At 44.1% G+C, this 24,802-nt stretch overlaps 1 protein-coding gene across 1 annotated transcript in view; it reads right to left on the reverse strand.

Moving 5' to 3' along the window:
* LOC104503899 (PH and SEC7 domain-containing protein 3-like) overlaps positions 1-22,802 on the reverse strand; it is a 36,887-nt gene extending 14,085 nt beyond the window's left edge. The window contains exons 1-4 of the mRNA XM_010159753.1: positions 22,644-22,802; positions 13,740-13,783; positions 5,278-5,471; positions 2,729-2,799 (exon numbers count right to left, since the gene is read on the reverse strand). Coding sequence (XP_010158055.1) covers positions 2,729-2,799; positions 5,278-5,471; positions 13,740-13,783; positions 22,644-22,802 — 468 coding nt within the window. The remainder of the gene's footprint in view (positions 1-2,728; positions 2,800-5,277; positions 5,472-13,739; positions 13,784-22,643) is intronic.
* Positions 22,803-24,802: the final 2,000 nt, after the last annotated feature.

The raw sequence follows: 24,802 nt of genomic DNA on the forward strand, positions 1-24,802 counted from the left end.
GCCTCTCATTTGATATAATACTGTGCAGGCATGTTTAGTTGGCTAATTATTAATGCTTCCACTGAGCCCCTCCTGTGGCCTCTGCTCACTAATTCAGAAACCATCTCTTTAAATCACTCATTTAAAAATAAAACAATATGAGGCACAGGAATTAGCACTGGAACAGTTCCAATGGAAAAACAAAAAAAAAAGTGGGCACGGAGACAAGACTGCCTACATAAACTCACCAGTAAATCTCAAGTGACCACCATTTACAAACCACTCTCATACATGGACTTCGACAGCAAACCAAGGAGAACTGGGCTGGTATGCAAACAGAATGACAGCAGGATTGGGATCACACTGCCCACTGCAGGAATCACAGCTGCTACAAACAATTAATATATACATATTACAGTAGTGTCTTGAAGGAACAGATGAGTTACAGATAAACACAGAAAGCAATAGTGCAGAGGTTTGTAGATATGTTTGTGTGTATACAGCACCTACAGCAGTGATATTCCTCTCTCCCCTTCTTGCACAGCACTCAGTGCAATCAAACCATCATCACAGATGTTACTTCCACAGATACACAGATGAGAGAGAGGGAAAAGGTGTGTGTGCATATGTGAACGCACCCTGCCCTACAGCACTCCATAATTAGGACAGACGGCAAACAGAGGCAAGGAAATCCTTTGCCCCTGCCTACTGCTGGAGCATTTCTACAAAGAAATCATGCTGTTCTAAAACGCTCCTGAACTTTCTGAAATTAGGATCATTTCAGTCTCCTGGTATATTGCAAAAGAAACAACAGCTCAGCAACTTTTACTACAAACAGCTTGGTCTAGCTGTATATTTTAAAACCCTGGCACCATCATCTTCTGCAATACCACGTCCCTAACAGAGCAAAGTGTATTTCAGGGCTGAAGCAAAACCCCACTGGACCTTCCAGACCTGAAGATAAATAAAAGGATCTCTCACAGCTGCCCCATGAGGCACAGTGGCTGAGCAGGGGCCGGAGGCATCCTGGAGAGGCTCACTGCTGTCCCATCACTCTGGGAACAAGTGTTCAAGACACACATAACAAACAAATAAGAACAAGAACTCCAGCAGTGCATGTCATTCTGCAAAGATGCAGTCAGATGTGAAATTGCTCTTTTGCACTCCAAAGGATGGAGAGTGGGGAGAGCAACATTCTGTAGGAAGTTTGCATGCCACATCATCACCACTACATTTTGTCAAACAGAAAGTGTTTTAAACTAATATGCTAGTGAACTCATAAAAGTATTTAATTAAGACCATAAAATGACAGCATCACCATTTCTTCCCCTTCAAAGCTTATTAATCCCTCTTCAAAGATCAAGTAAGAAATTAATTACTTTGTTATGGACAAGGAGCCTTCTCACTTCTTCTGGAACCACACAGTATTTTCAGGTGAATACTAAAGATGACTTATTTCAGAAATCAAAGCAGGTGACTCCATTTCACCCAGGAAAGGGAAAATACAAACCTGCCACGAAGGCTGCTTTAGTAAAATCTGAACCTGCTGCCAGCAAGAGGACCAGAGAAGGCTCAGCTGCAATTCCTCAGACTTGGTTCTAGTCTCTTGCACCAGCTTTGAGCATGTCACATCCAGCTTTCAGCCCAAATCTTCCCTCCTGACTGCAGATTGTTTTGTGTGTTTCAGGATTTCAGCCCTCTCAAAAAAAGGAACTGGACCCAGAGCATCCACCTTGTAAACCTCACGCTGTAAGAATTTGATCCAAACCACACTCCTTCTCCTCAGAGACTATCCAAGTTGGCACCAGTGAAACCAACTTCAGAAAGCCACAGCAGGGGAGGAGGAAATGGCAGTATGCACTTGATCTTGCCCTCCTGACAGTTGCAAAACACAGTGGAAATGTAAAAAGCCTTTCAAAGGAGCATACCTCTACAATACAGGGCAGTCTGGATAAACACCACATATTTATGAATATTTCACCTATGCTGGGGGGCAAAAAGCCTAAACAATCTACTTAACTGCCACCATTTGTTTGATTTTGACAGTTCTCACCCATATGCTGTATTTCACAGTCCAAAAGAATAATTAAAACTGTACTATAATATATATTCAAGCTTGCGCTAAAAGTCTTGACGGGTTTCAGCTGACATTTTTTTTTAGACTTCTTGCTGTCAGGGAGCAAAGTCTGCTAGAAACCAGTGTCTCGTCTTGCTCTGGGGAAAAAGTATCCTTTTATTCTTCAATTGCTATAGAGCAGAAGCTGTAGATTCCTACCAAAGGCAGGCTGCCACTCAATTGTTTTACAAGTTGGTCTTGCAGGCACTGCATAAAAGTATGCTATGAAAAGAAGAGAAAGGAGGACAGCCTTACAGGAGGGGAAGTCATATGTATGAAATACAATGTTAAAAGCAGCCTAGAGGAATGCATCCAAGACAGAGATGATGCTGTCTCTGCTGCTGAAGCTGGCAATTTTTTCCTCTCTGAATGACAGAAATGGTATAAACTGGAATTAATAGGGTGCACATGTGGAAGGGGACAATAGAACTGAACCTGAAAGTGTGAAAAGGGGGAAGGTGTTGATGAAAGGATTCTTGCCTGAATATGTGTGTAAACAGGGTGGAAGGCAGAGAGAGCAGCTACACTGTGTGTCAGAGGAAAGGAGCCTAGAGGTAGGCTGTGAGAGCAGAAAGCGTGCCTGCTGCTTTATCCCCCTTTAATTAGTTTCCAAAAGACAGTGATTTCCCCTACCTTCTGCAAGTACAGGACTGTTCCCTTCAGCACAGCATAAAAGGTTTTCCAGCCTCGCTTTCCCCGGGGAGCTGCAAAGAAAACAAATGAAAACCTATTTAACTCAGATCCATTTTTATACTTTGTCTAGGCAACAGGAGAGCTACATTAGTCCTGTGTTAAACCTCTTTTGTACTCTCTTTTTCAAAGGACAATGCAACTCAGCACAGCACCTGCACATACCTGCTGTGTGAGAGAGTAATAAAACAACCTTGACGACAGCCCTGGACTGGATCAGAAGGGAACAGCAGCAATGCAGAAAGCAGGCCAGAGAGATCCAGTCTTTGTGCTCTTGCAGGTAGGCAGACACTGCCCCTACATAGTTAAGTCTGAGCTCTGCGCCATGGCAGTTTTCAGAAGGAAACAATGATTCTCCATGCCACAGCAGGCTGGCACACACTGCTCAGGACCAATGGGACATTGCTAAAAAAACCGTGCCCCTCAAGAACATCCTTCCCCTTGCTGCTGCTGCACACCCAACTTGACACTGGATCATCAGATGGCTTCTTGGTCCCTTCCCCTCTTCCTGCAGCTGCAGGAGAAGGCAGCTGCAGGAGCGGGGAGTCTAACAAAATCCTAAGAAAAAAAAAAAAAATCACCCCTCCAGAAACCTAAAGTCAGTTAGAGGTTGAAGAACTTAACAGAGACATCTAGCCCACAAATTCCTAGAAACAAGTTGGGGGGTGGGGGGCATGGGAGTGGTGGTGCATGTGTGGAACAAGGGGCTTCAGCATGTAGGCTCCAGTTTGAAATTCAGAGAGAGAGAAAGCACAGGCTGTACGGTCTCTGTGCCAGAGACCAGAAACCTGCATCTAAGTTCACTCCCCAAGCATGCACCACTGACCAGCATCACCTTGCCTCTATACTGAACTTAATAACCTGTGCACAACTATAGCATCATCCTCAGAATGGCATCCCCATGACAGCAAGTGATGGTGAAGTGTTTATTATTCCCTTGCTTCAGAGGTTAATCATTTCCATTTCACATGACAGGCCTTACTTCTAATTGGCACTTGTTCAGTTCAACTTCCAGTCATTGGCCTCTGTTACATCCTTCTTCTCTAGACTACCTAAGTGCTTTAGCCCTCCTTTCCTGAGAAAATACATAAAAGCATGCCAGCACATCACTTCAATTAGTAATCCCGCACAGGCTGACCTCTGCCCTGCAACAACTCCATTAGGAAACAAAATATGAAAATATCTAATTAACTTAAAAAAAATAGTTTCATTTCATTTGCAACTGGAAAGTCTGAATGTAACATTTTCAAGAGCTGCATGACAATGAGAAACAGACCTCTAAGATGTATAGAAACTTCTGCAAACATGGCCTGAATTACATTACTCATAAAAGAACCATCCCCAAAATGCCAACATCCAGTGTGCTGAATAATGAGCAATTCTGGTTACTTATAATTAAAGAAATAGTTTCATAAAGCAACTAAACAAAATTACTTATTAAGGTTAAATAAACGTAAGTTTAATAAAGAGGAACCTATTCACACCACCCAGTCATCACAAAGAATGAGGCCAGCTTGATCGCGACATATCTGGATTGAGTTGTCCAGCTGTCAGCCTCCAGCTTGAAAACACCAACCTCCAGTTGTACCTTCTAAAATAGACTATCAAAACATGCAAACACCAAAGAGCTTAGCCCATCTACAGAGAGTTGCAGTCACTGGAAACTCATCACAAAGTCAGACAGCCTTCAGGATTCAGCCAATAGCATGAACTTTAAGTAGGTGATTGTCGACAATGATCAGGGAAAATACAGATGTTCTGAGTAGCCCCTGCTGTTTCCAAGAACATCAATGCTAAAAAAAGAAATTAAGATGTCCAAACAACAAAACACAAGCAAGATGAATCAGAGAAGCCTTTGATAATTAGTGCACCACAAACAGAAGCAGGACAAGAAAGAAAGAGAACAGTTAAAGTAAGAGACACAGCAGTATTATTACAAAGAAGGGGCAAGGAGAAACTGCATAGCATTCAATCCCGCCGTTACCAAAAGCTGGTGAACTTCATTGGGTATGTGACCCAAAGCTGGGAAAGCAGGGAAGAGGTTACTGCACCTCCCAAGCAGAGATAAAGAACAGCCTTTCTTCAAAGACAGACCCAGAGGGCAGGGGAGATTTGAAACAATCTGGTGTCACGTAAGGAAAAAGGAGAATTACCAAATTACTACAGAACAGCTACTGTAATTCACTTGAAATTGTTTTCTCTTCTGTAAACCAGGAGATTCATTTTCTTTTAGCACAAAAGATTCACATTGCTCTGCTGTATCACATTCCTCATTATGCTCATGCATTAGAGCTGCTGCAAATGGGACTGAATATTGTAAATCCTGGCCTAATAGTGAGAGTGTGATAATCCAATTGCTGTGTTGTTTGTTATTGCTGCAATTTCCCCTAATGAAGCAGCACTATTTGCCTTGAGAAGCACACGGACTCATCGTAAGTGGCATTGTGCAGAGATAACAAGAAAATGAGATGTTAAGAGTGAAAGTTACTCACTTTTCTTTCCATCCATATCTGCATGGCTTTTCCGAGCCAGAAATCCAGTTTTATACACAGCAGCATTGGGATCATGAGGGATGTCCAGGAATGGGTTATTTGAGTTGCCAATTCGACTGACAGCTTTCGTCTGGCTCCCATTATCCTTTTCATCTGTACCATTCGAGTGAGCCTTTTTTTTCTCTTCTTCATCCCTTAAAAAGCAGTGAAACAGAAGCATGAACAACAACTGACCAGCAGAGTTTCATTTCAGTAATTCTTGGACATTCCTTGTCAAAACATACCTCTCTCTTTACAGGGGGCCCTATTTAGAGAGAAACCTAGGCATGTAGCAGAACATAGTTGGATTATAGCAAAGCTCAGGTTCACTTACTTCACTAGCACAGGACATAGGAGCCAGATTTTCAAAAGAGCCCCAAGTTTCCCTTTTACAGTCTCAAAAGGCAGGATTTCAAGTGTTCTGTGTCCTCCAACTGCACCTAATTTAATTCCATTTATTTAGGTGCTAAAATGGGAAATGTTTGCCTGCTGGGCTCTCCTGAAAAATCTCCAATTTCTCCATGAGTTCACATGTAGATGAAAAGAATTAGATTGCTACAGATCACTGTGGCTTACTCCTTAACTTAGCATATGAAACACAAGACTCAACCTCCTTTTCTTTATTTTCCTCCACAGACTAGCATAAAAGTAGCAATTTAAAAATAAAAACTACATTAGGTGAATTATGTTATCTGTATTTTAGAAACAAAATGCTGCACAAAATGCTACTTATTAGGGCAATGTATTCAACATGGCTCTTGGGGACAACAATGCAACCCATTTCAGCAAGTCACAAGCATTGCCTGACTAATAAATGCCCTTTTGCTCGTCACAGCCGAAGGCAAAAAGGACCAGGCAACCTAGAAAACAAAGGGTGTCCATCACAAGAGTAGGACAATGGTCTTCAGAGAACAACAGGCCACTGAATCTGAGTGGATAGTGTATCTGGAGGAACCACAGCTGGTGACGGATTACAGATTATGTCTGTCCCTTGAAGTATCCACACAGTCCCCTCCAGGTGAATGACAAAGGTGTGTCAGAGAGGATGAAGGCTGCCATTGGAAAGCCATGTTAGCAATGCTTCTCCTAACACCAGCAACCAGATTAAAAAAAATCATTATCACTTGAGTGTCATGATGGCTAATGGGGAGGGAGTGGACTTCAAGCTGCTGCATTGCACTGGACCCAGGTGACAAGCAGAGAGGGATAGGTAAGGTAGAACTTTTAGTCACATGTATATGCTCATAGGCATGTATCAGATGAGGACTAGCAAAGCATATATCAGCCCAAAAGCTCCTCTCGTGGCACGCTGCAACCATGTCTGCTTATGGGAATGACCACCCAAAGAAACATCCCCCAAAAACTGCAGGCTAGAGCAGCTAGCCTATGTTATCCTCATCTCTGTTGAACTGGTCTTCTGGGGAAGTTATTACTTAGTCTGAGGATACACAAGGATAATAGGCCAAATCCAGAGACAAGGAAGCTATATTAATGAACTGTGCAGTGCCATGTAATATTCCCAGGCATATGACTTTGATCACCACATAGTCCTTTGTGCTTGGCATCATCTCAGCCCAGCACACTCCCAGACAAGTTACAGACACCATTTAGGAATAAGCAGTCAAGGACCACCCAACAGGCAGTACAGAGGTGAGCATCTTCTTTTGGAGGTTAAGACTTTTCAACAGTATGGATACGGATGCTACAAATCATGTTCAGCCTGTGAGTCACACAAAGGTGCCAGACACCTGATGTAGTTGTAGAGATACGGCCAAGGTGGTACACCATACCATCATAGTGTTGTATGCCTAGGTCTCCTCAGGAAGAAAACTTTTCCCTGAAAACATGGTTCCTGAAAGGGACAGCAGTCCTTGCATTTTCAGTCTATTGATATGTGTTTTTCTACTCCGGAACAGAGATATCTGCAAAAAAACTTTTGTTTGTCAATAAGGATTTCTTCATGCGTTCTTTGGTTGAAGCCCTCTTCCAACTGAGAAAGTGTAAGAATTTCTGACAATTCTGATTGTCCCCACCCTTCCTGTGTCTAATGCACGTACTAGCTGCTGGCTAGTCTGAACCATTGTGGGACACATGTTTCTCAGATATGTATCCATTCCAGGAGCAAATTCGCTCAAGCCTGTGATACCCAATCCAGACTAAAATCTCTCATAGAGCACAAGCACTCAGGATAATTTGTCACACAGAAGTGCCTTATGAATTCTGGGATCTCAGCCAAGGACACAGTGGATTTCTCCTTGTCAGCAGAGACCTACTGCAGTAAATGGCTTAGCATTTTTTTTTTAGAATATGCTACCTCCTTTGGAGCTATGGGAGTGAATTATACTGATCAACTGTCCTGCGGGAATGTACCAGCACCCTTATCCAAGCAGCCACAGGTGTTGTGATGAGCAACCCTGGACATCACTAGTGCTGGGGGCAGTGCTCTCAAACTCAGCGTCTCTGGAGCAGCTATTAAATAGGACAAATGCAAACAGGGCGGACAAGGACAAAATGGCATCTGCTCTCGTGACTACTGGTAGCACTGAACAAACCTTTAATTGGTCCTTTAATCTGTCACTGAAAATGGGACATCCTTGAGACTCAGAAGCCTCAGGCACTTGTGAGAGCTGAGTGCCCTGATGAGATGCATGAGGTAAAGAGGCACAAAGCCAGTCTGTAAGATCCAACTGAGAGAATCAGAGAGGCAAGGAGGACTCATTAGAGAACAAGAAACAGATGAACAGCTAAGAAAAATAGAACTAAAAGGAGACTTTATCTTCATGTGATACTGAATATGAAACACTAGTAGAAATAAAACAGGGGTATTTGGGACCCATTTCTTCAAATATTTCATGGTGCTTAAGTGGCCAAGGATAAGAAGAACGCAGAACTATTGAGAGGAGTTTCAAAGTAGCAAAACAGTTCAGGTACTAGCCTTTGCTTAGGTACCCTCTGAAGCGGGCTGAATAGATAGGTCCTGGATAGGCTTTATCAAGGATGTAACAACTTGAACTTACTCCTCAACAGTCTTTAGGATACAACTGAAAGAAGAAAGAGCTGCAGAAAATTCACCTGCCCTCACCTGAAAACTGATCTTTGAAACCCTAGACTGGGTAGGGGGTGCAACTACTTCCTGATCCTCAGATGGCTCTCTCAGATGATTCAAGTCCTGTAACACTCCCCAGCATGAAGGCCTCCAGAAAGGCAGAGATAAGAGTCTCTGTGGTGTCTCTGTGCAGGTATGTTCAATCATAGATCTAGCATCAGGGAGAGGTCTGGTCTTTGTCAGGGGCAGGCTCGGTGCCCTCCATTCCATTTGGTATAGGTAATAGCACAATTTTTATGCATTTCAGTAAAACAAACAAACAAGCAAACCCATGCTGATTCCAACACACATTTCAGTAGCAAAACATCATCATGAGGGTCCACTTAGGTTTGCAGAAGACTTACAAGTTTTTCTGTCTTTGATCAGCAGAAGGAGATCATTCCTGGCTCTAGGTCTGGAAGTAATTCTTCTGGTCCCCCCTCTCTGATGACTGAAGGGGGCTGATGGCTGTGAACCCTTTGTAGATCCCACTTTCCACCCACAGAATGTGGGTCCTACAGAATTCTTTGCTCCACAGTGACAGGAAAAGACTACCACCTGTAATGGTTCTCCAAGACTCTGCTTACGGCACATGGTATTTGCAAGGCTGCCCAAAACAAGGAGCTTCAGTTCCACCTCCCTTGGCTTGTCTCTTTGGAAAGGGACCTGCAGACAGAGCAGTAACCAAGGGAATGGCTGCCCATGAGAACCAACACACCAAAGCCAGAATCTGCTTGTTCTATCACTTGAAGAAACAGCATGGAAAGAACAATGTTCTCCTTCCCAAATGCATGATCACTGACAACCAGAAAGAGTTTGCCTCTTATTCTTAAACATGCAGATTTGAAATACATGCAAAAATGCAGATGTTGCCATTTTGATAAAGAAATACATTTTTGCTTCTCAAAAAGTAGGTCCCATTTTTGTCTTCTGAGAGAAAACCACGATCTGGCTCCCTCAGTAACAAAAAATACTACAGTCTGATTTGAGCCTCTGCTTTGGAAAACTTCGAAGTCACTAAGCTGGAAAGACATGGTCAAGCCCTTCATTTTCAAAAGTCTGCTTCGTCTCTGTATTTGTTCAAATAGAAAACTTACACAGTATGACAAAAGGCTGGGTTTATCCATTTTAAAAATGGCATTTAAAAAAAGATTAGCTTTGTAACATATAATTATATGAGTCTGTGGAACTGACAGCATCTGTATTAGGAAACTGACTTGAGACACCAGTGGAGAGAAATTTTGGCATCTTTCCCAAAGGGAGAAGAAAGGAGATCCAGGTGATTACCACCTGACTTCCTCTCTAAAACCAACCATGAAGTTGCAAACAGGAAACATCCTAGAACTTGGGAGACAAAGAGTTAATTATAGCAGGAAGAGATTTCTGGATTTGACCTAGAAAAAGTTGAGCTTCAGCACGGATGTCTTTATAACTCCCATGGTCTCAGCATCACAGTTTGCTGCAGGAAACGCAGAAAGCATTTGGCAGCAGCCCTTTCCCACCATCACTGTCTCAAAGACCTCTTTTGGTTCGGTTGAAAGGCGAGGATTTTTCAGTGCAGTCCAGAAAGACAAAATAATTTACTGTGTCCATGTCTAAACTTCCCTCGAAAGAAAACTGTATCATCAACTAGTCAAAAAACAAGTAATTCTCATGAAAACTACACTGTCCTGCTGAGAGAACGCTTTCAGAAATAACCTGCTCAAATGCAGCCATTTTGATTTTGTGATTTTGTAAGCAGCACATTAGGGTTTCAAATGTTAATTCTAGATCACCATTCAGCCCATTTTAAGATGATGATTTTTTTATTCCTAACACCTTCAACAGGAAGTAGACAAAAAAACAATAGAGAACAATAATGTTCACCACCCCATTTCCATGTAGACATCATGCTATCAAAACATTTAACTGTGTCACCTTTGAAACATGTTACTTCTTCAGCTGAAAGCCGAAAATGATGGGTGCAAAAGCCAAAGGATGATAAACAGCTACAAAACCTCATCTATAATATTATAGACAATAGGATGGAAGGGATGTTAAGATATCAGCTAACCCATCTCCTTCCTTCTAAGGCTGGGTCAACTTTCCTAACCCATTCTAGACAGAAAAAAACAATTCATAAAATCCTCCAGTGAAAGCACTTCCATAGCTTGTCTTGGAAAATCTATGCTCAAGCTTAAAAGGGTTATTACTAGAAAGTTGTTTTTAATGTTTAACCCAAACTCCTCTTGTTTCAAATGTAAGCCCATCCACAATGAGTGTGAGTTATTCTCCACACACTTCTCCTCTGTGACAGCCTTCACACACTGAAAAAAATACACTCTGGCCCCTTTCTTTGGTGCTCCCTTTTCCACCTTAACAAACCCAACTCAATCTTATCACTCGTGTTCACAGGATCTTGAGTTCATTTCACCAGTGACTTCAAGGTTGAAGAACACAAGTTTATCATTCCAATATGAAAATATCTCATGGAAATATCAAGTCCTTCAGGGAAATTTAAGCAGCATGACAAATTACAACACAACCACTTGGGCTACATGCACTCCTGAGGTGGTTCCAATGACCTCAGCAAACAAAATAGGATGCATTGGACTAAAAGGATTAAACAGTATGTGGCTTCATGCAGTCAGTAGGAACTTCTGCCAATGACTTCAGTGAGGTCTGATCACTACTTAGTGCTTCACTTGCTGTTCAAAGAAGAATGAAGCACAGCCCAACAGACAGAAGAGATCTAGAACTGTTAACAGTAGAGAGAAATAGGACAAAAGACAGAATGATTATATTTCTGATGGTTAGTTTTCCCATGCTACTTTTCTCTGTTCTCCCAGGATACTGAACAACAAGGCAGGCATGAGGAAATAGCAAGTAAAGTAAATGGTAGAATATTTGCTGGCAGTACTATTGTGAAAAGAAACCAAAAAATGCGGGGGGTGCAGTGCAGAGTAGGAGTGGGCATTCAGGATTCCACATTCACTAGTTCAGAGTAAATTTGAGGTCAGACCTGTTTATTTTACAGATCATGGTATGTGTTTTGCTTTTAACCTTTTGGAAAACTTGAACCTGGAACTACTGCAGAAAATGAACGGTAACATAATTCTCTGCTCCAGAGCTGTACTCAAACCTTCCTGTAGATAAAGGATAAATGAATAGTCCTACTCAAAGTCTCTGCAGGACATCTGCTGATTAAGGTGCCACTTCTCTTTACAAAATGGGAATCAATGGATCCAACTGGATTGGCACCAATTGGAATCAGATCCAAAGCCTTTTCTTTCTGTGGGGTTTGGATCAGACTGCAATTCTACTGGAAATGGACAGCAAACAATTTAGAACAATGTCACACCTAGCTTGCAACTAGTAACATAAGGCTCATGTAGTAGTCTCCCTCCATCTTAAGTATTGCTGTTACAATCCCCTGCCTGTGGACTTCTTGACAATCATTAATCCACCAAATAATGTACTGCCAGAGAAGCTCTTGAACAGCTGCTTAGCTTCTAAGAGAGACAAACGGATTCTGGCTGGAGGAAAGGCATTCCTTAAACATGCCAGCATCGTGATGGAGCTTATGCTGGATTTTGCAGCCCTATTTCCACCTTTGTCTTACCTCCTACTTCTTTCCCTGCCAACTGCATCAGGGAAGCAAAGTGATACTCTTTGGAAAGGAGAGAGTATCTTCCTCAGTCCCATCACACCAAACCAAACCATGTGCTCTTCCTATACACCTTTCTCTGCAGATCGCAACAGCAGAGCAAAAGAGTGATATGCCTTTAGCTCCAGCAGTCTTGGGGCTTCTTGCAGTGATTACACCAACCAGACAACTCTGTAGAAGTGGTGAGAGACACCTTCATGCTCCCTCTTCCAGCCTGCACTCTCAACCCTAAAGGTAAAGGCACCTTTTTGACTGTGCCTAGGATGAGCTTTGTTTTACAGCATGGAAAGTAATTGTCACATCAGCCCCAGCTACCTGTCCAAGTTTCAGACTGGAATGAACAACTGGCCACTTCGAGCACTCTGCTGGGAGAAGGTGGCTTTACACCCACATCCCAAAACCTAATTTAAGGAGGATTCTGATGTCTCCCTTTTCCAGCCTGCTTGCAATTCTTCCCCAAACAATTCATTAACAAGGGCCATAGACTGGACAATGTAAATGCCAAAGCAGTTACTACCTATACAGAAGAAAGCTATGTCATAAATCACCTTGACTGAAGTTCATGGGAGCAGAGCCAGGCATGAGCCACTTCCCACCTGGAGGCTGCCCAAGTGTATTAGACACAGTATGGTCTCTTGCCAAGAGATAGAGGAAAATTCTGACATTGAGAAGTGACATAATGGATTCTGCTGGGTCTAAAGTACCTGTGAGAGAGTGCCTTGCAAACAGCTCTAGTGGTGTGACATGTAAGACTCACACAGCGTATCCCAGGTCCAAGGCACGGTCTGGGAAAATGTCTCCCACAACACTTCTTATGAGGCTCATTACAGACGGCACTTCTCAGTGATTCCCCTTAGAAGTACACCTTCCTCACTACTCTGACATTAGGACTTCTAGCACAAAAGGTGCAGGAGCATGCATTCCAGATCTACATTGTTCTCAAGAAGGTGATGTTTCAGATATGTAAATCCATGCAGGCAAACATCTTGCACAGCCAAAATAATTCTTTTATTTTAAACCAAAATTCACTTGCCACTTTGCAAGCAGCAGAATCTAAAGCAGACCCTTCTACTCTGCTGGCATACCTAGAGCACTTAAAACCTAACCACAGAGAAATGTCAATTTAACACAATCAGAAATCGAAGCTCTTTCTTGTCTGCAGTATTTCCGTAGTTAACAAGTGTTAGCCTGTCGAAAGCAACTAAGGACAGGGGATATCAGACTTTGTCCCGTTTATCATCTTTCAAATTAGGTTGTTGTCAAGTTATCCATAGTTAATAAGGAGACAAACCAAGACAATAAACCAACAGCAGGAAACTCAATCCAAGATGTGTGTTTCTATTCAGTGGTTCTGACACAATGTACCAAAAGATAAAGGGAGAAGACAGCTTTTGTTTTATTTATGCAGCCACATAACAACAGAGGGTTTAATTTCAGGCTGAAGTTTCCTGCTAAATGAAACGTCCTCTTTCCTTACAAACGCAGTTGGCTCCTATCATTAACAACTCCCCTTGCTGGAGAAACAGATGAGGCAGTATTGCCAGGTCATTCATTAACAGAAAAGAAAACTCACTCCACACATTGGCTATCTTCTACAGGCTTCGGAGCCCACTCAGATCGTGACATAGGACGTATAAACAGATTACTACACAGGTACTATTTTTAAACTCCTAATTTCTGCAGTATACTTACACTGCCCATTCCAGTTTCTCATTCTTGATTGAGTTGTAGAGGGCCTGCAAGGGGAGAGAAAAGAGATGGGATTATTGTTTGACCCCTACTACATATACATTAATATGCTGAGGAAAATCACCTATCTAATACCAGCAAGCAAGCTGTCTGATAAGGGAAGTATCATATCTGCTCATAGTAATGCAAAACTCTTGAGCAGAAATCTCATCTAAGGAAAAAATACCAGAATGCAGCATCTGAGATTACAGTCATTTTCTTAAGCAGACCTTTGGGTTTGGGGTTTTTGTTTGTTTGTTTGTTTGTTTTGTGTTTGGTTTGGGGTTTTGTTGTTGTTTTGGTTTTTTAAATAACCCTATTAAGTTTGTGAAAGCCACAAAACTACAGCCTTGAAATCCAAGATCCAATTTAATTCCTGATAGTCGGTGATACTTTTTTGTCACTGACTTTAATGGGGCAAGATTTCACCATATGATCTTACCTGTAAAACTACGCCAGAATAACTGCCCAAATCCCCTGAGCTTCACAGACAACTGAATGCTTCCCCAGTCACACAAGCAAACACACACGTGTTCCATTTCTAAGTGCAAAACAGAAAATAAATGATAAGCAGCTTTCTTGCTCGAAGATCCATGCCTTGGACTGCTGCCTGCTAACAATGTCACTCTTTCAATACATACGAAAGATGCCAGTAGGTTTGACACCAAAGGTCACAATTCTGTTGTTGGTACCAGACTGCAATGAAAATGGTCTGGAAGCTAACTTAGGCCTAGGTGGATATCAGACAGTTGGGATGGATTTCTTTTGAGAGGGAATAGGTACATCACTTGGATAAGCGTGTGATTTCAGCCCTCCAGTAGCTGATGCATACAATGGATACATGCCTGGTATTACTACAAACTGATGGAGTTCTTCAAATAGGCCACTTGACTCAAGTGAAGTATTTTGGTATGGAATGTCCTTGATTCTCGCACTTCTAATCCACATTTGTAATTTACCTTATATACATAGCTAGATTTACTCCCTTTGGCACATAACTCCTACACAGCCTCAAAATATGTTAACGTGTAGAAGAACTGTTGATGCACATGATTAACATAAACTAGCACATCAAGTATGAACAAGCCTGAAAAATCACATACCATAATAGCTATGACACGCTCACCAGAACCATTAGCGTTTAAATAGCCTTAACTCTGACCCAAACAAAAATAATTTGGAAAACTGAGGAGCTGAAACTAGTCGTGCGTATGCCACAGCTGAACTTACAACAAGAACCCCATGAGCATATTCCACTGCTCATTCAGTGATCCACTGGTTCCTTTCTGAACCTTACATAGTCTATTTGAAGATACTTAATATTCAGATCTGTGAAAGTCTGGCTCAGTAGAACCCTACACAAGCAGGTCAAACACATACAACTCACCTCACACCGGTGCTACACATGCAGCGACTTTTAGTCACAGCGTACCATAAAAGTAAGTTTCTTAGAGTAAAAGAACAGGTATGACCATCAGGAGGAATCATCACACATCCTACTTACACTAAGCTAGCAGAGAGAGGTCCCCACTGCTAAAAGGACTTTGCTGTGCTACTCACAGCAGTATGACAAAGTATTTCCAGCTCTGGAGTTTTCACTATCTATTTCTATTTATCCTATCTTCCACAAACTTGCATAAGAAGCTCTGAATCAAAGGCAAACAGCTAAAGGTGAAGGAAAGGGCATTGCTGGCAATTTGTAGGCATTTTGCTTAATTTTCAGATGAGAACTATCAAGAGATTTTAAGACCACTCTGCAGGAATAAAGCAAAAGAAAGGGCTAACATTTCTTCTACCATGCAGCCAGCAGTCCAGCAGAATCAGACACAACTCCATTTTTCTGCACAATTTGATGCTGACGCTGATTCCCTGAGGTCACCCAGTATTTTCTGTTAGAAGCCACTATGTCGCTAATGATTTAGCCAAAGCCCTTCCCTTACTTCTCTGACTTGTCTTTTTCTTCCTACTACAATTAAAATATTCTCTTACGTTTTGAGCCAGACAACTACTTCCACATGTAAGGCAAAGAGGCTGCACTCTTCTCCCAGTTGCCTCCCCATTTTTTCAGAAGTGCCATTTTTTTTTTTACCCAGCTGGTTGGATTAGCATTTGAAATGTAGAAAAACCAGGCCCCGGGTACCAGAAATGCTTTTGCTGCTCCCTGGCCCAAAGGCATATGAGATTGGGTCACAACCTCTGAAAATTAATACCTGCCCTGTGCAGTACTGCTTTTTATGGGATTTTGCCTCTAAGGAAGTCTCTAGGGATCACGACAGCCAAAGAGCAGGACATAGAGAAGCAGCACTCCAGATTGGTATGGGAATAACAAGTGCCCCAGGCTTTTGCCTTGTGGAAAGTGACATGTGTTTGTCCCTATCTTTACTAATGAGCCAGACTCCATCTTCCTTCTTTTGGACACCAACCCAGTTGTATGGCGTACATCTGGCGAAGGACACAGTGTCCCCCATAGAGCGAGCATCACATATAGCCTCTCAGAAAGTCCTGCTGTTTACAAAAATGAAAGAGAAAAAACACTAGAGCATATCCACAGCCTGGGGAGTTGGATAGAAGGCATGTCCAGTGTACCTACCAAGCATATTCAGTGAGACCTCAGTGAGAAGAGATCTCAAGGAATACATGAGTTCGCCTGCCTGCCCCCCGACCCACCTCTCCAGCTGAGACTGCTGCTGGACTGTGCACTCACCACCATACTCACCAGTCTTTTAGAGTTGCTTTACATTCTTTCTTCAAATCAATTTATGGTTTAACATTTTCCTTATGTCTACTGGGCTCTCACATGATCTGGAGAAGAAAAATTTCAGTAGCAGCCGTGTACAGCCCAGCACCTGCTCTATCATTTATTTCATGGCTATTTCCCAAGGACCTGATTCAGACAGCAGCTCTTTTCAGCATACATTTCTCTAGAGTATGATTAAATCAAACAGACTTGGAGATAAGCACTCAAATGCTTCACTAAATTGCAAAAAAGCTGATCAGAGATTATGGTGGGGACATGACTTTCATCGTCATTAACTAGCTGCAAGGACAGGTTTTATTAACTCATGCTTCGTCTTGTGGTAGAGGGGGTGGGATGCTGTTCTAAAGCACTCTTACAGTGTGACAACAATCAAAGCTTCCTACCTGCAAGCCTGGGAAGTACTTGGCAAATATTTAAGCCACAAAACTAGAGGCTGGACAACAGCACGGAATGCCAGAATGAATACTGCAAGGATATTGTCTTCCAAGCTGGACCAATACTACTTGGAAAGGGAAGAGCCTTTCTATCTCTTTTGGCACCCAAGGCAGGATCCAAACCCCCAGCTACCAACTACTCCGCAATATCCAACTTCACTGCTTCAACTCTTAAGCTCTATGATTCAGACTGCAAAAACCTACTCCTTACAGCTTTCTCTTTACTGTGAATTGCTGATCTTTAGGTCCACCACAGCAGAGGCCCAACACTGGAGCCTGCTGTGCTCTAAGCCTCTAAGCTCCCTGGAGAAACAAATGCAGTTTTGAAGGGAGAATAAATGAAATTAACTGCTGCATAAAACAGAATAGCAGGCAACATCCTCAGCACTTTCCTTATTTTAACTCCAATGCTGTTTCCTACAGCTCCAATTTGACCCTTAGCAGTACAAAAAACCCCAATGGTATTAGTTATGTATTTGTGGGATTTGTTTGTATTTGTTCATAAACTGGGAAAGAAACTTACACTTTCTTTTTTAAGTGGAAGCCTGTAATTCTGTAAGAAGCTGCTAAATTCCATCCCCATTTTCCCTCTGGTAAACAGGCAGGTCAACTGAAAATCCGGATTTTCACAAACTCTCACCAGTCGGTACTTTTATTCCAACTGAAAAGAGAATCAAAACTATGCAGGGAGTGCTCCTTAAAACTCTTGTTTATTTCACAAAGCTGCCAATAAAAAGAGGTCCCTCGCCATCCTGACCTCCTTCAAAACCTTGTCACATGCATGAAACATCAGACCCGTTTAAACAGGCTGTTCTCGGCACCTGCCAACTATGTTGTGACAGCCTCTGCATAGAGAAGCAGCGAACGAAAGAAAGGCACGGCAAGGTGTGCACACAAGGACAAAGATGTTAGAAATTACCCAGATACTCATCCTGGTAAATCATCTAGGTCACAAGTAGGTACAGGGTCCCCAAAGCCTGGCCAGCAGCATGCAAGAGGTCCCAGGGCACTGTGCAAGCCCTTCCCTCAAAAGGCAACATAGGGCTGGCTCTTGAAGCAGACTACCAACTTTCTGTACATGCTCACCCATCCAGAAAAGCCTGCCAAGGGAGAAAGGAGTACGCTATAGGTATTTATTATACCTACTCTGTGCACAAAAGAGAAGGAGCCAGAAATGCCTGTCATGAGCAGGTAAACAGACAAAACCAAAACTGAGTTCAGAGAGCCAGCAAGGATGACCAAGGCTGCCTCCTCCAGTTTTTGTTTCCCAGGCTCTCTGCCCACATCCCACTCCACCCTGACTTCTGGAGTCACTGCTGAGCATATGACCATCTGACCATTGCAGGAGATACTCTGTGTGGCTTTTGCATGCCCCTGGATAGGGATGCACTTGTGCTGTCTGACCCAGGCCCCTGCCACCCTCCCCTGCAGCCACTGTCAGAGGAAGCCCTGCCTGGGAACATTTCTTCTTCACCTCCAGCTGGTAGGGGCATGGTTAATCCAAGGCAGCCAAGGAACCCCCAGCTACACCTGTGGCCAAAGACATGCTCAGTCTTTGCCACCAGAAGTGCTCAGTCGGAAGTTCAGCACCTCCTCCAGTCACTCAGCACCAGTCCATCAGCTCTGTCCCTGGGACCACAGCAGTCAGCCGAGCACCATCCCTGACTCCCACCACACGTGGTTTATTGCAGGGAGGAAAAACAACAAAAGTAGCAGAACTCTACAAAACCAAAGCAGGTTGCAGAGGCAACAGACAGAAGACATTGCAGGTATCTGCATGCAGTCCTGACAGGTGTTAATGTGCCTGTCCTTTGAACTCAGGTGTGCCTCTGTGTCACTGCCTTCTGCTAGGTTTGGATGAGGTGCAACACATTGCTATATACCACTTCTGCTTTGCCGTTTAGGTGCCTACCTGAAAGTTGACCCTCCCCCAGAACTGTTGCTTGCATACAGATATAGACTACTCCACTATCTCCTATTCCATCCTCCCTGAAAATCCAGATCTTGGTATTTTCTGCTCTCCTCATGCATGGATCTGTAACACCTGGTGAGGCAAACATAAGGGCTCTGATCACCAAGTGCCTGCTGCTCCTCACCAGTCTCAAAGCCCACATGCCCCCGACGTCTCACGCATTTTCCCCCTTCTGACAAGGATGCAGCAAGGATGCCAAAGTAGTACCCCAAGAAGCCTGTGGGTTAGTGCATAGCATGGCATGTCTACTGATATCACTCACAATTTCAAATTCCACTGGGTTGTACAACAAACGTTCTAACAAGCCGGCATACATTATTCATAAAACAGCACAGAGCTGTTCAGCAGCATATGGAACCGATGAATGTTGTTTTGGTGTGGGTGGAGATAGGGTTGATAGGAATGTTTTAGGGGGAAGGAAAGGAGATCATTTCACCCAGGGAATTTCAAGTGCGTCACCAACTGGAGGAGAACATTTCTAGGAGAAACTCCTCTGTTAAAAATCTGGTTGTATGGAGAAGAGGGGGAGAGGGAGAAAGGTAAAAGGGAGGAAAGATTGCACCAGATATATCAATGTGAAATAGAAAAGGATGGTTAGCTGGGGCTCCGGAGTGCCAAGAAATTAATGCCACACAAGAAATGCGTCCTCTTTAAACTTGATACATGGGGGTTGCTAGAAAAGATCTGTTCTGTACTTGCTGTTTCATCAGTGTTACTGGTAAAGACAGCATACTGAATTATTATGGGTTGAACAGAGAAAAGGCTGGAGAAGTGTTTCTTGATAGTGGATCACCTACACAGCCTATTTCAGAAGCAGTTTTATTGGCCCTGTGCATTTGCAGGCAGGACAGGCACAGGCACTCAGCAATTCCGTCCATGGCTGCAGGAAAACAGTCTGTCGGGGAGAGAGACTGCCGAGCATGCTGGGTCACACAGATGATTATAAGGTCCTCTGACTCACCTTGCATGCAGCCTGGGTTTAAGCTTACTCTCCCCAGAACAAGAGTACAGCAATTCACAGTATCATTTTTGCAGATTCTCCTGGTGGCCTGAGGCCGTGACACCTGCCTGTAATACACATCTGGGTTGTATCAGCTAGTGGAGCCTGTATACATACAGGTACGTGTGCGTATATACGTGTGCACGGAAGCACTACCTGATGTTTTTCAAGAAGATGATGAGTCCTTGGGGTACCTAGCGTCTTTGATGCTGGCAGCAGGCAGACCTCCTATGCAGGCACCATGTTGGTGACCTGTTCCTACTGGCTAGAGCGTGAGGATATAGAATACTCTCTAGCTCAGCAAAATAGGCTGAGCCACGTAAGTGCAAAGTATCAGACGAGTATGTCTCTGAGGCACAAATGGGTTATATCTGTCTCGTGCCCTAAGTCAGCTGAAACAGTCACAGAAAAGGTCTTGAGGATGGTAGTTATTTTGTAAAGGGAGCAGACAAAATACAAGGCAGTCCAGACACAAAGAGGAGAAACACACCCACAGAAATATGAAAGAGGACAAGTCTAGGAATCAAGCCCTGCTTGAGACTGAGGGGATCTGCATGGCATCACTGTCCAGAAAGCCCAGCCTAGAACTGAAGACATTTCATGAGAGGTGATGTATAAGCACATATGCAGACTTACACTGATAAAAAGACCTCTTTTACAATTCTACACATTGGCAGCAACTACCAGGTCTCTTCTACCAACACAACAGAAAAGCTAAAGCTCAAATAAAAATCAGTTCTCTAAATCAGTGACATCTTAGCAAAATGGATGGGAGACAAAGAACAGAAGGGGGAACAGACATATGGAAAGAACAGGGCTGCCCAAAATCACAGGACCTGTCAGTAGCAGAGACACCTGTCATTTTGTCAACTGGGCAGGCATCACTGATGGGCATGTAGGGATCTTCTCAGCCCTCTGTAACACAGCTTTTACAGGTCTTAGATGCACCACAGCCACAAAAACCTTTGTATGAAATATGGAAACATCACTACAAGCAAAACCAAAGCTGCAGTATGCTTTGCAACTTACAGAGCTAGGCAGGAGAAGTGGATATATCTCACACAACAACCTACACCACTCAGGAGGCAGAAGGGCGAATCCCATAGAGGAATGAACACAGCGTTCATTACTGCAGTAGCTAACTAACTGTGTCAAGCACCATCCCTGAGATAAGTCCCTACCCTGAGGACATTACACCATGCATACACAGTGGACACAAAGACTGGGGGAGGGAACAGAGGTACAGAGATTACATGATTAAGTGACCCCCTGTCAAAAGACTCCAATTTCTGCCATATGCAGACTTTTTGTATGTAAAACCTCCCACTGAACACTGTGCAATTATTCCCATGTCTAGGGTGAAAGTGATCACAAGAGCAGGGTCCCAAAGCATCTGCAAGATGCAGCCTTTACTTTGGCATTTGGTGGAGTATCAGATACTGCATCAGAAGCAGCCGGAGACCAATGGCCATACTACTTCTCTGCCACAACATTAACAGTACACTGTTTCTTAATTAGGGTCATAAGGCCCTCAGAAAGCACGTTCCTGCCACTGGACTGAATGAAATACTTTATTTTTCTCCGTTTGCATTATTCTGTGACTAAAGCTCTGCAGCTGAGGCTCTGAAACACCACACGACCTGTAAACCAGCAGAGAGTTATCTGCTAGGAACTACTGTACAGCACTGGGATCTTTTCACCACAGCAGAGAAGGTTTCTCTTGGGACAGATAGAAGATTTAGAGAAGACAGTACAGGAAGATCCATGCATGTGCCTGCTTGCTCGCATGCACACAGTCACCAGATATGGTTAAATGCCTTTGGCTGATGCTCTGAAATATTTCAGCCTCATTCAACACACCTTTGCAAACGGTTATATTTTCTAATCCCAAGGCAGAATCAATTTGCAGCACGAATGAAATTAGAGGCATGTTCAGTCACTGCATAAAGTTCATCTAACCCTCAGAGCCGTGAAGCACCTTTGGGAGGGAGATGTCTATTAAAGCTCTTGCCAGGCGTTCCTGGGTGCCTCTCAGTTACTGAGTGGGAGTGAGGAACCAGGAAAGAAGTGATACTGCATGGAGTGGGGGCTGTTTGCCTAGGAACCAAACAACTGGGCTGGGCTGAGCGATGAAATGCTGCACACAGATACTGTAGCAGCTGGGCATAGCCTGCGCTACCAACCGCTACAAACCACTAACGTATTCCTATAAACGCACAAGTGATGCCTTCCTAATAAATACTTTATGGCAAAATTTAATCATGCATGGAAGTGAGATGATATTTTTACCTAGCACCCACACCTACTAAAACACAAGAGCTATGGAGAAAGAGCTAAAGCTATTTTTCTATGTAAAATAATTCCCGTTAAACAGATAATCCCAAGGGCATCACTTCCCAACTCTGGCACCTTTCCCAAGAGCATAGCTCCAATTAGCATTCTCACTAGCAAGTTTTCACTGTTTACTACCGCACCAAGCTCAGTGACAGGGCATTCCTCTACGACCCGATCACTATCACACACCAGACCTTTTTCACTTTCAAGTCTCTCCCAAAGCCTAGAGATTTTTTTTTTCTGACCTGACAGCAATTCTGTGATCACTGCAGATCATCCTGAGCCCTTAATTCCTGCAGAGAGTAACCTTTTCAACAACACCACCTCCACTCCCAGCAAAGAGAAACACTACGAATATTTAGTTATTTACCTTGCTTTCTTTAGTAGAAAACTCAGAGGAGTTGGAGATTTTCATAGATTTTGACCGATGGGACTGCCGCCAGAGAGATTCTTCTCGGGAGTATTTCACCGAACCTGTGGCTCTCACCCGGACTTTGCTGGTGCTCTGAACACTGTTAACTCCGATCATTTCCAAAAGTGAGCGTATGGGATGGGGGAGAAGAAAGCTAATGGCACTTCCCAATCCCCTGCAGAGGAACTGGAAAAGGTTATGTCTGGAGAGCCCAGGCTCAAGCAATCAGTGTTCGCTTAAAGCACACTAGGCTGTTTTCTCCAGCATCTTCATGCACACTGTTTGGAGCCAGCCTGATTGTTCCAGGCATTGCTCACGTCACTGGACAGGGGGAGGAAAAAAAAAAAGAAAAAAAAAAAGAAGAAGAGGCTGATAGAAACTCCTCCCCTACTCCACTCCCCTCTCCAGCACTGACTCCCCCTTCATACACATACCAACAGCAAGAGGGAGGGAGGTAGAGAGAAGGATGCTAGAACAAATGCCAGCAGATCAAGCAGGAGATTCATTTTCAGGTCACACAGCCACACTTCCCTGCCTGCAACAGCCTGCCATGCTCATTACTCCCTGCAATAACAAAGGACACTGTAAAAAGAGTCTTCAATCACCTGCCAACTACAGGCTTCTGGATGTGAAAAAAACCAATAGATTTCCAAAGCACTGGAGAAACAAGTGAAAGCCCATGGCCCCATAACGAAGCTCTGGCAAGCCCCAGAGAGATGCCCCAGCAAATTTCCACAACTCTAAGTGTTTGCACTCATTAGCCAGCATCCTTGGGGGCCTTCTCAAGGGACAAGGGAGCGCAAGACCACCTTCATGCAGGGGCTTAGGGGAAAAGACGTGACTTTCCTAAGGTGACCAGTGCAAATCAGTGGCAGAACTCTGAGTAAGCAGCTGGCAACCCATCTCCCCGCTCAGCAGCATCCAGGAGAGCTGCAGCTGTACCCCTCCGTGCCCAAACTGCATGCTCCAGCAGCTGACACTGCAAGTGGTGCTGCTCCTGAGCAGTAGCCTTGGTCCTCCCCAGTGGGAAACCCACACAGCCCAGTGATGGGAGGGCCACTGCCACTGCCCACACATGCCGGAGGCACAGCTCCAACCCACAGGAGGCTGGTTCCATAGGTCAGGCACACTGCTGGTGCCCAGAGCAACAATGCCACACGTGGGGGGTGAGGGGAGGCCTGCACCAATGGCAGCCAGCACTCTTACCAGGGGTGGATGCACTATATAAGGAAAAAGAGAGATGTTTACCTCAATGTTGCAAAAGCACCATCATTCTGGCTCCTGGAGACCCAGAGTGCAGCAGACTGTGCATTGCCATGGCAACTTGATCCGATGAGAGAGGGAGAGATCTCTGCTCTGCTCGGCATGGGGTTGTGGCAGCTGCCAGCACACGCCAGGGCAGATGGAGCAGCTCGTGCAAGCGCCAAGGCAGAAGTGGACAACAAGGACATCAACCCAAACTCAGACGAGGCAAACGGCTTGTGCAGAGAGAGCACAAGGAGCTGGAAGACTGCACTGCACAGGAACCTTACCACAGGCTAGCACTGGGTTCAGCCCAACGCCACCAGCCCACCAGGCAGGGCAAGGCCAGCAGCAGCAGAGTCATGGTCTAGGATGACACCAGAGCCTCTCATCCCACTCCCGCCATGACGCACAGGCAGCTGCAAGTCCACCTGTGCAGCCAGGGACGAGAAGTTGCTGCCCTGGCACAGTGACGTGATTGTCCTCTGCTGAAACTCACCAGGCAGCCAAAGGCTGGGTGAAGGCCCTGCAGGCCTCATTCATGCCTGAGTCCCATTCAGTGTCAGCTGAACCATGTTAAAGCAGAGCAAGAGTTTGCTCACCCTATGTCACATGCAAAACAGCACCCGGGAGTAGAAAAGAAGCAGATGAATTGAGTGGGTTTTTCCCTGGTTACACCTTCCCAGCCTCTTGCAATCAGGGATTTATGTCCTTACTGGGCAAACAGCTAGACAGCCACATAGTCATCCTAGGTGCCTTTTTGCTCATAAAAGACACTGCTGCCTCCAAAGTATGCAGCAGCCCTTTGGTCAGCAGTTACCCTTTGCTTGCACTGCCCCCAAGGATGCTGCGGATGCAAATCCTACCCACAGATT

The sequence above is a fragment of the Eurypyga helias genome, unplaced genomic scaffold (genome assembly GCF_000690775.1).
Source record: "Eurypyga helias isolate BGI_N326 unplaced genomic scaffold, ASM69077v1 scaffold20729, whole genome shotgun sequence".
Lineage (NCBI taxonomy): Eukaryota > Metazoa > Chordata > Aves > Eurypygiformes > Eurypygidae > Eurypyga > Eurypyga helias.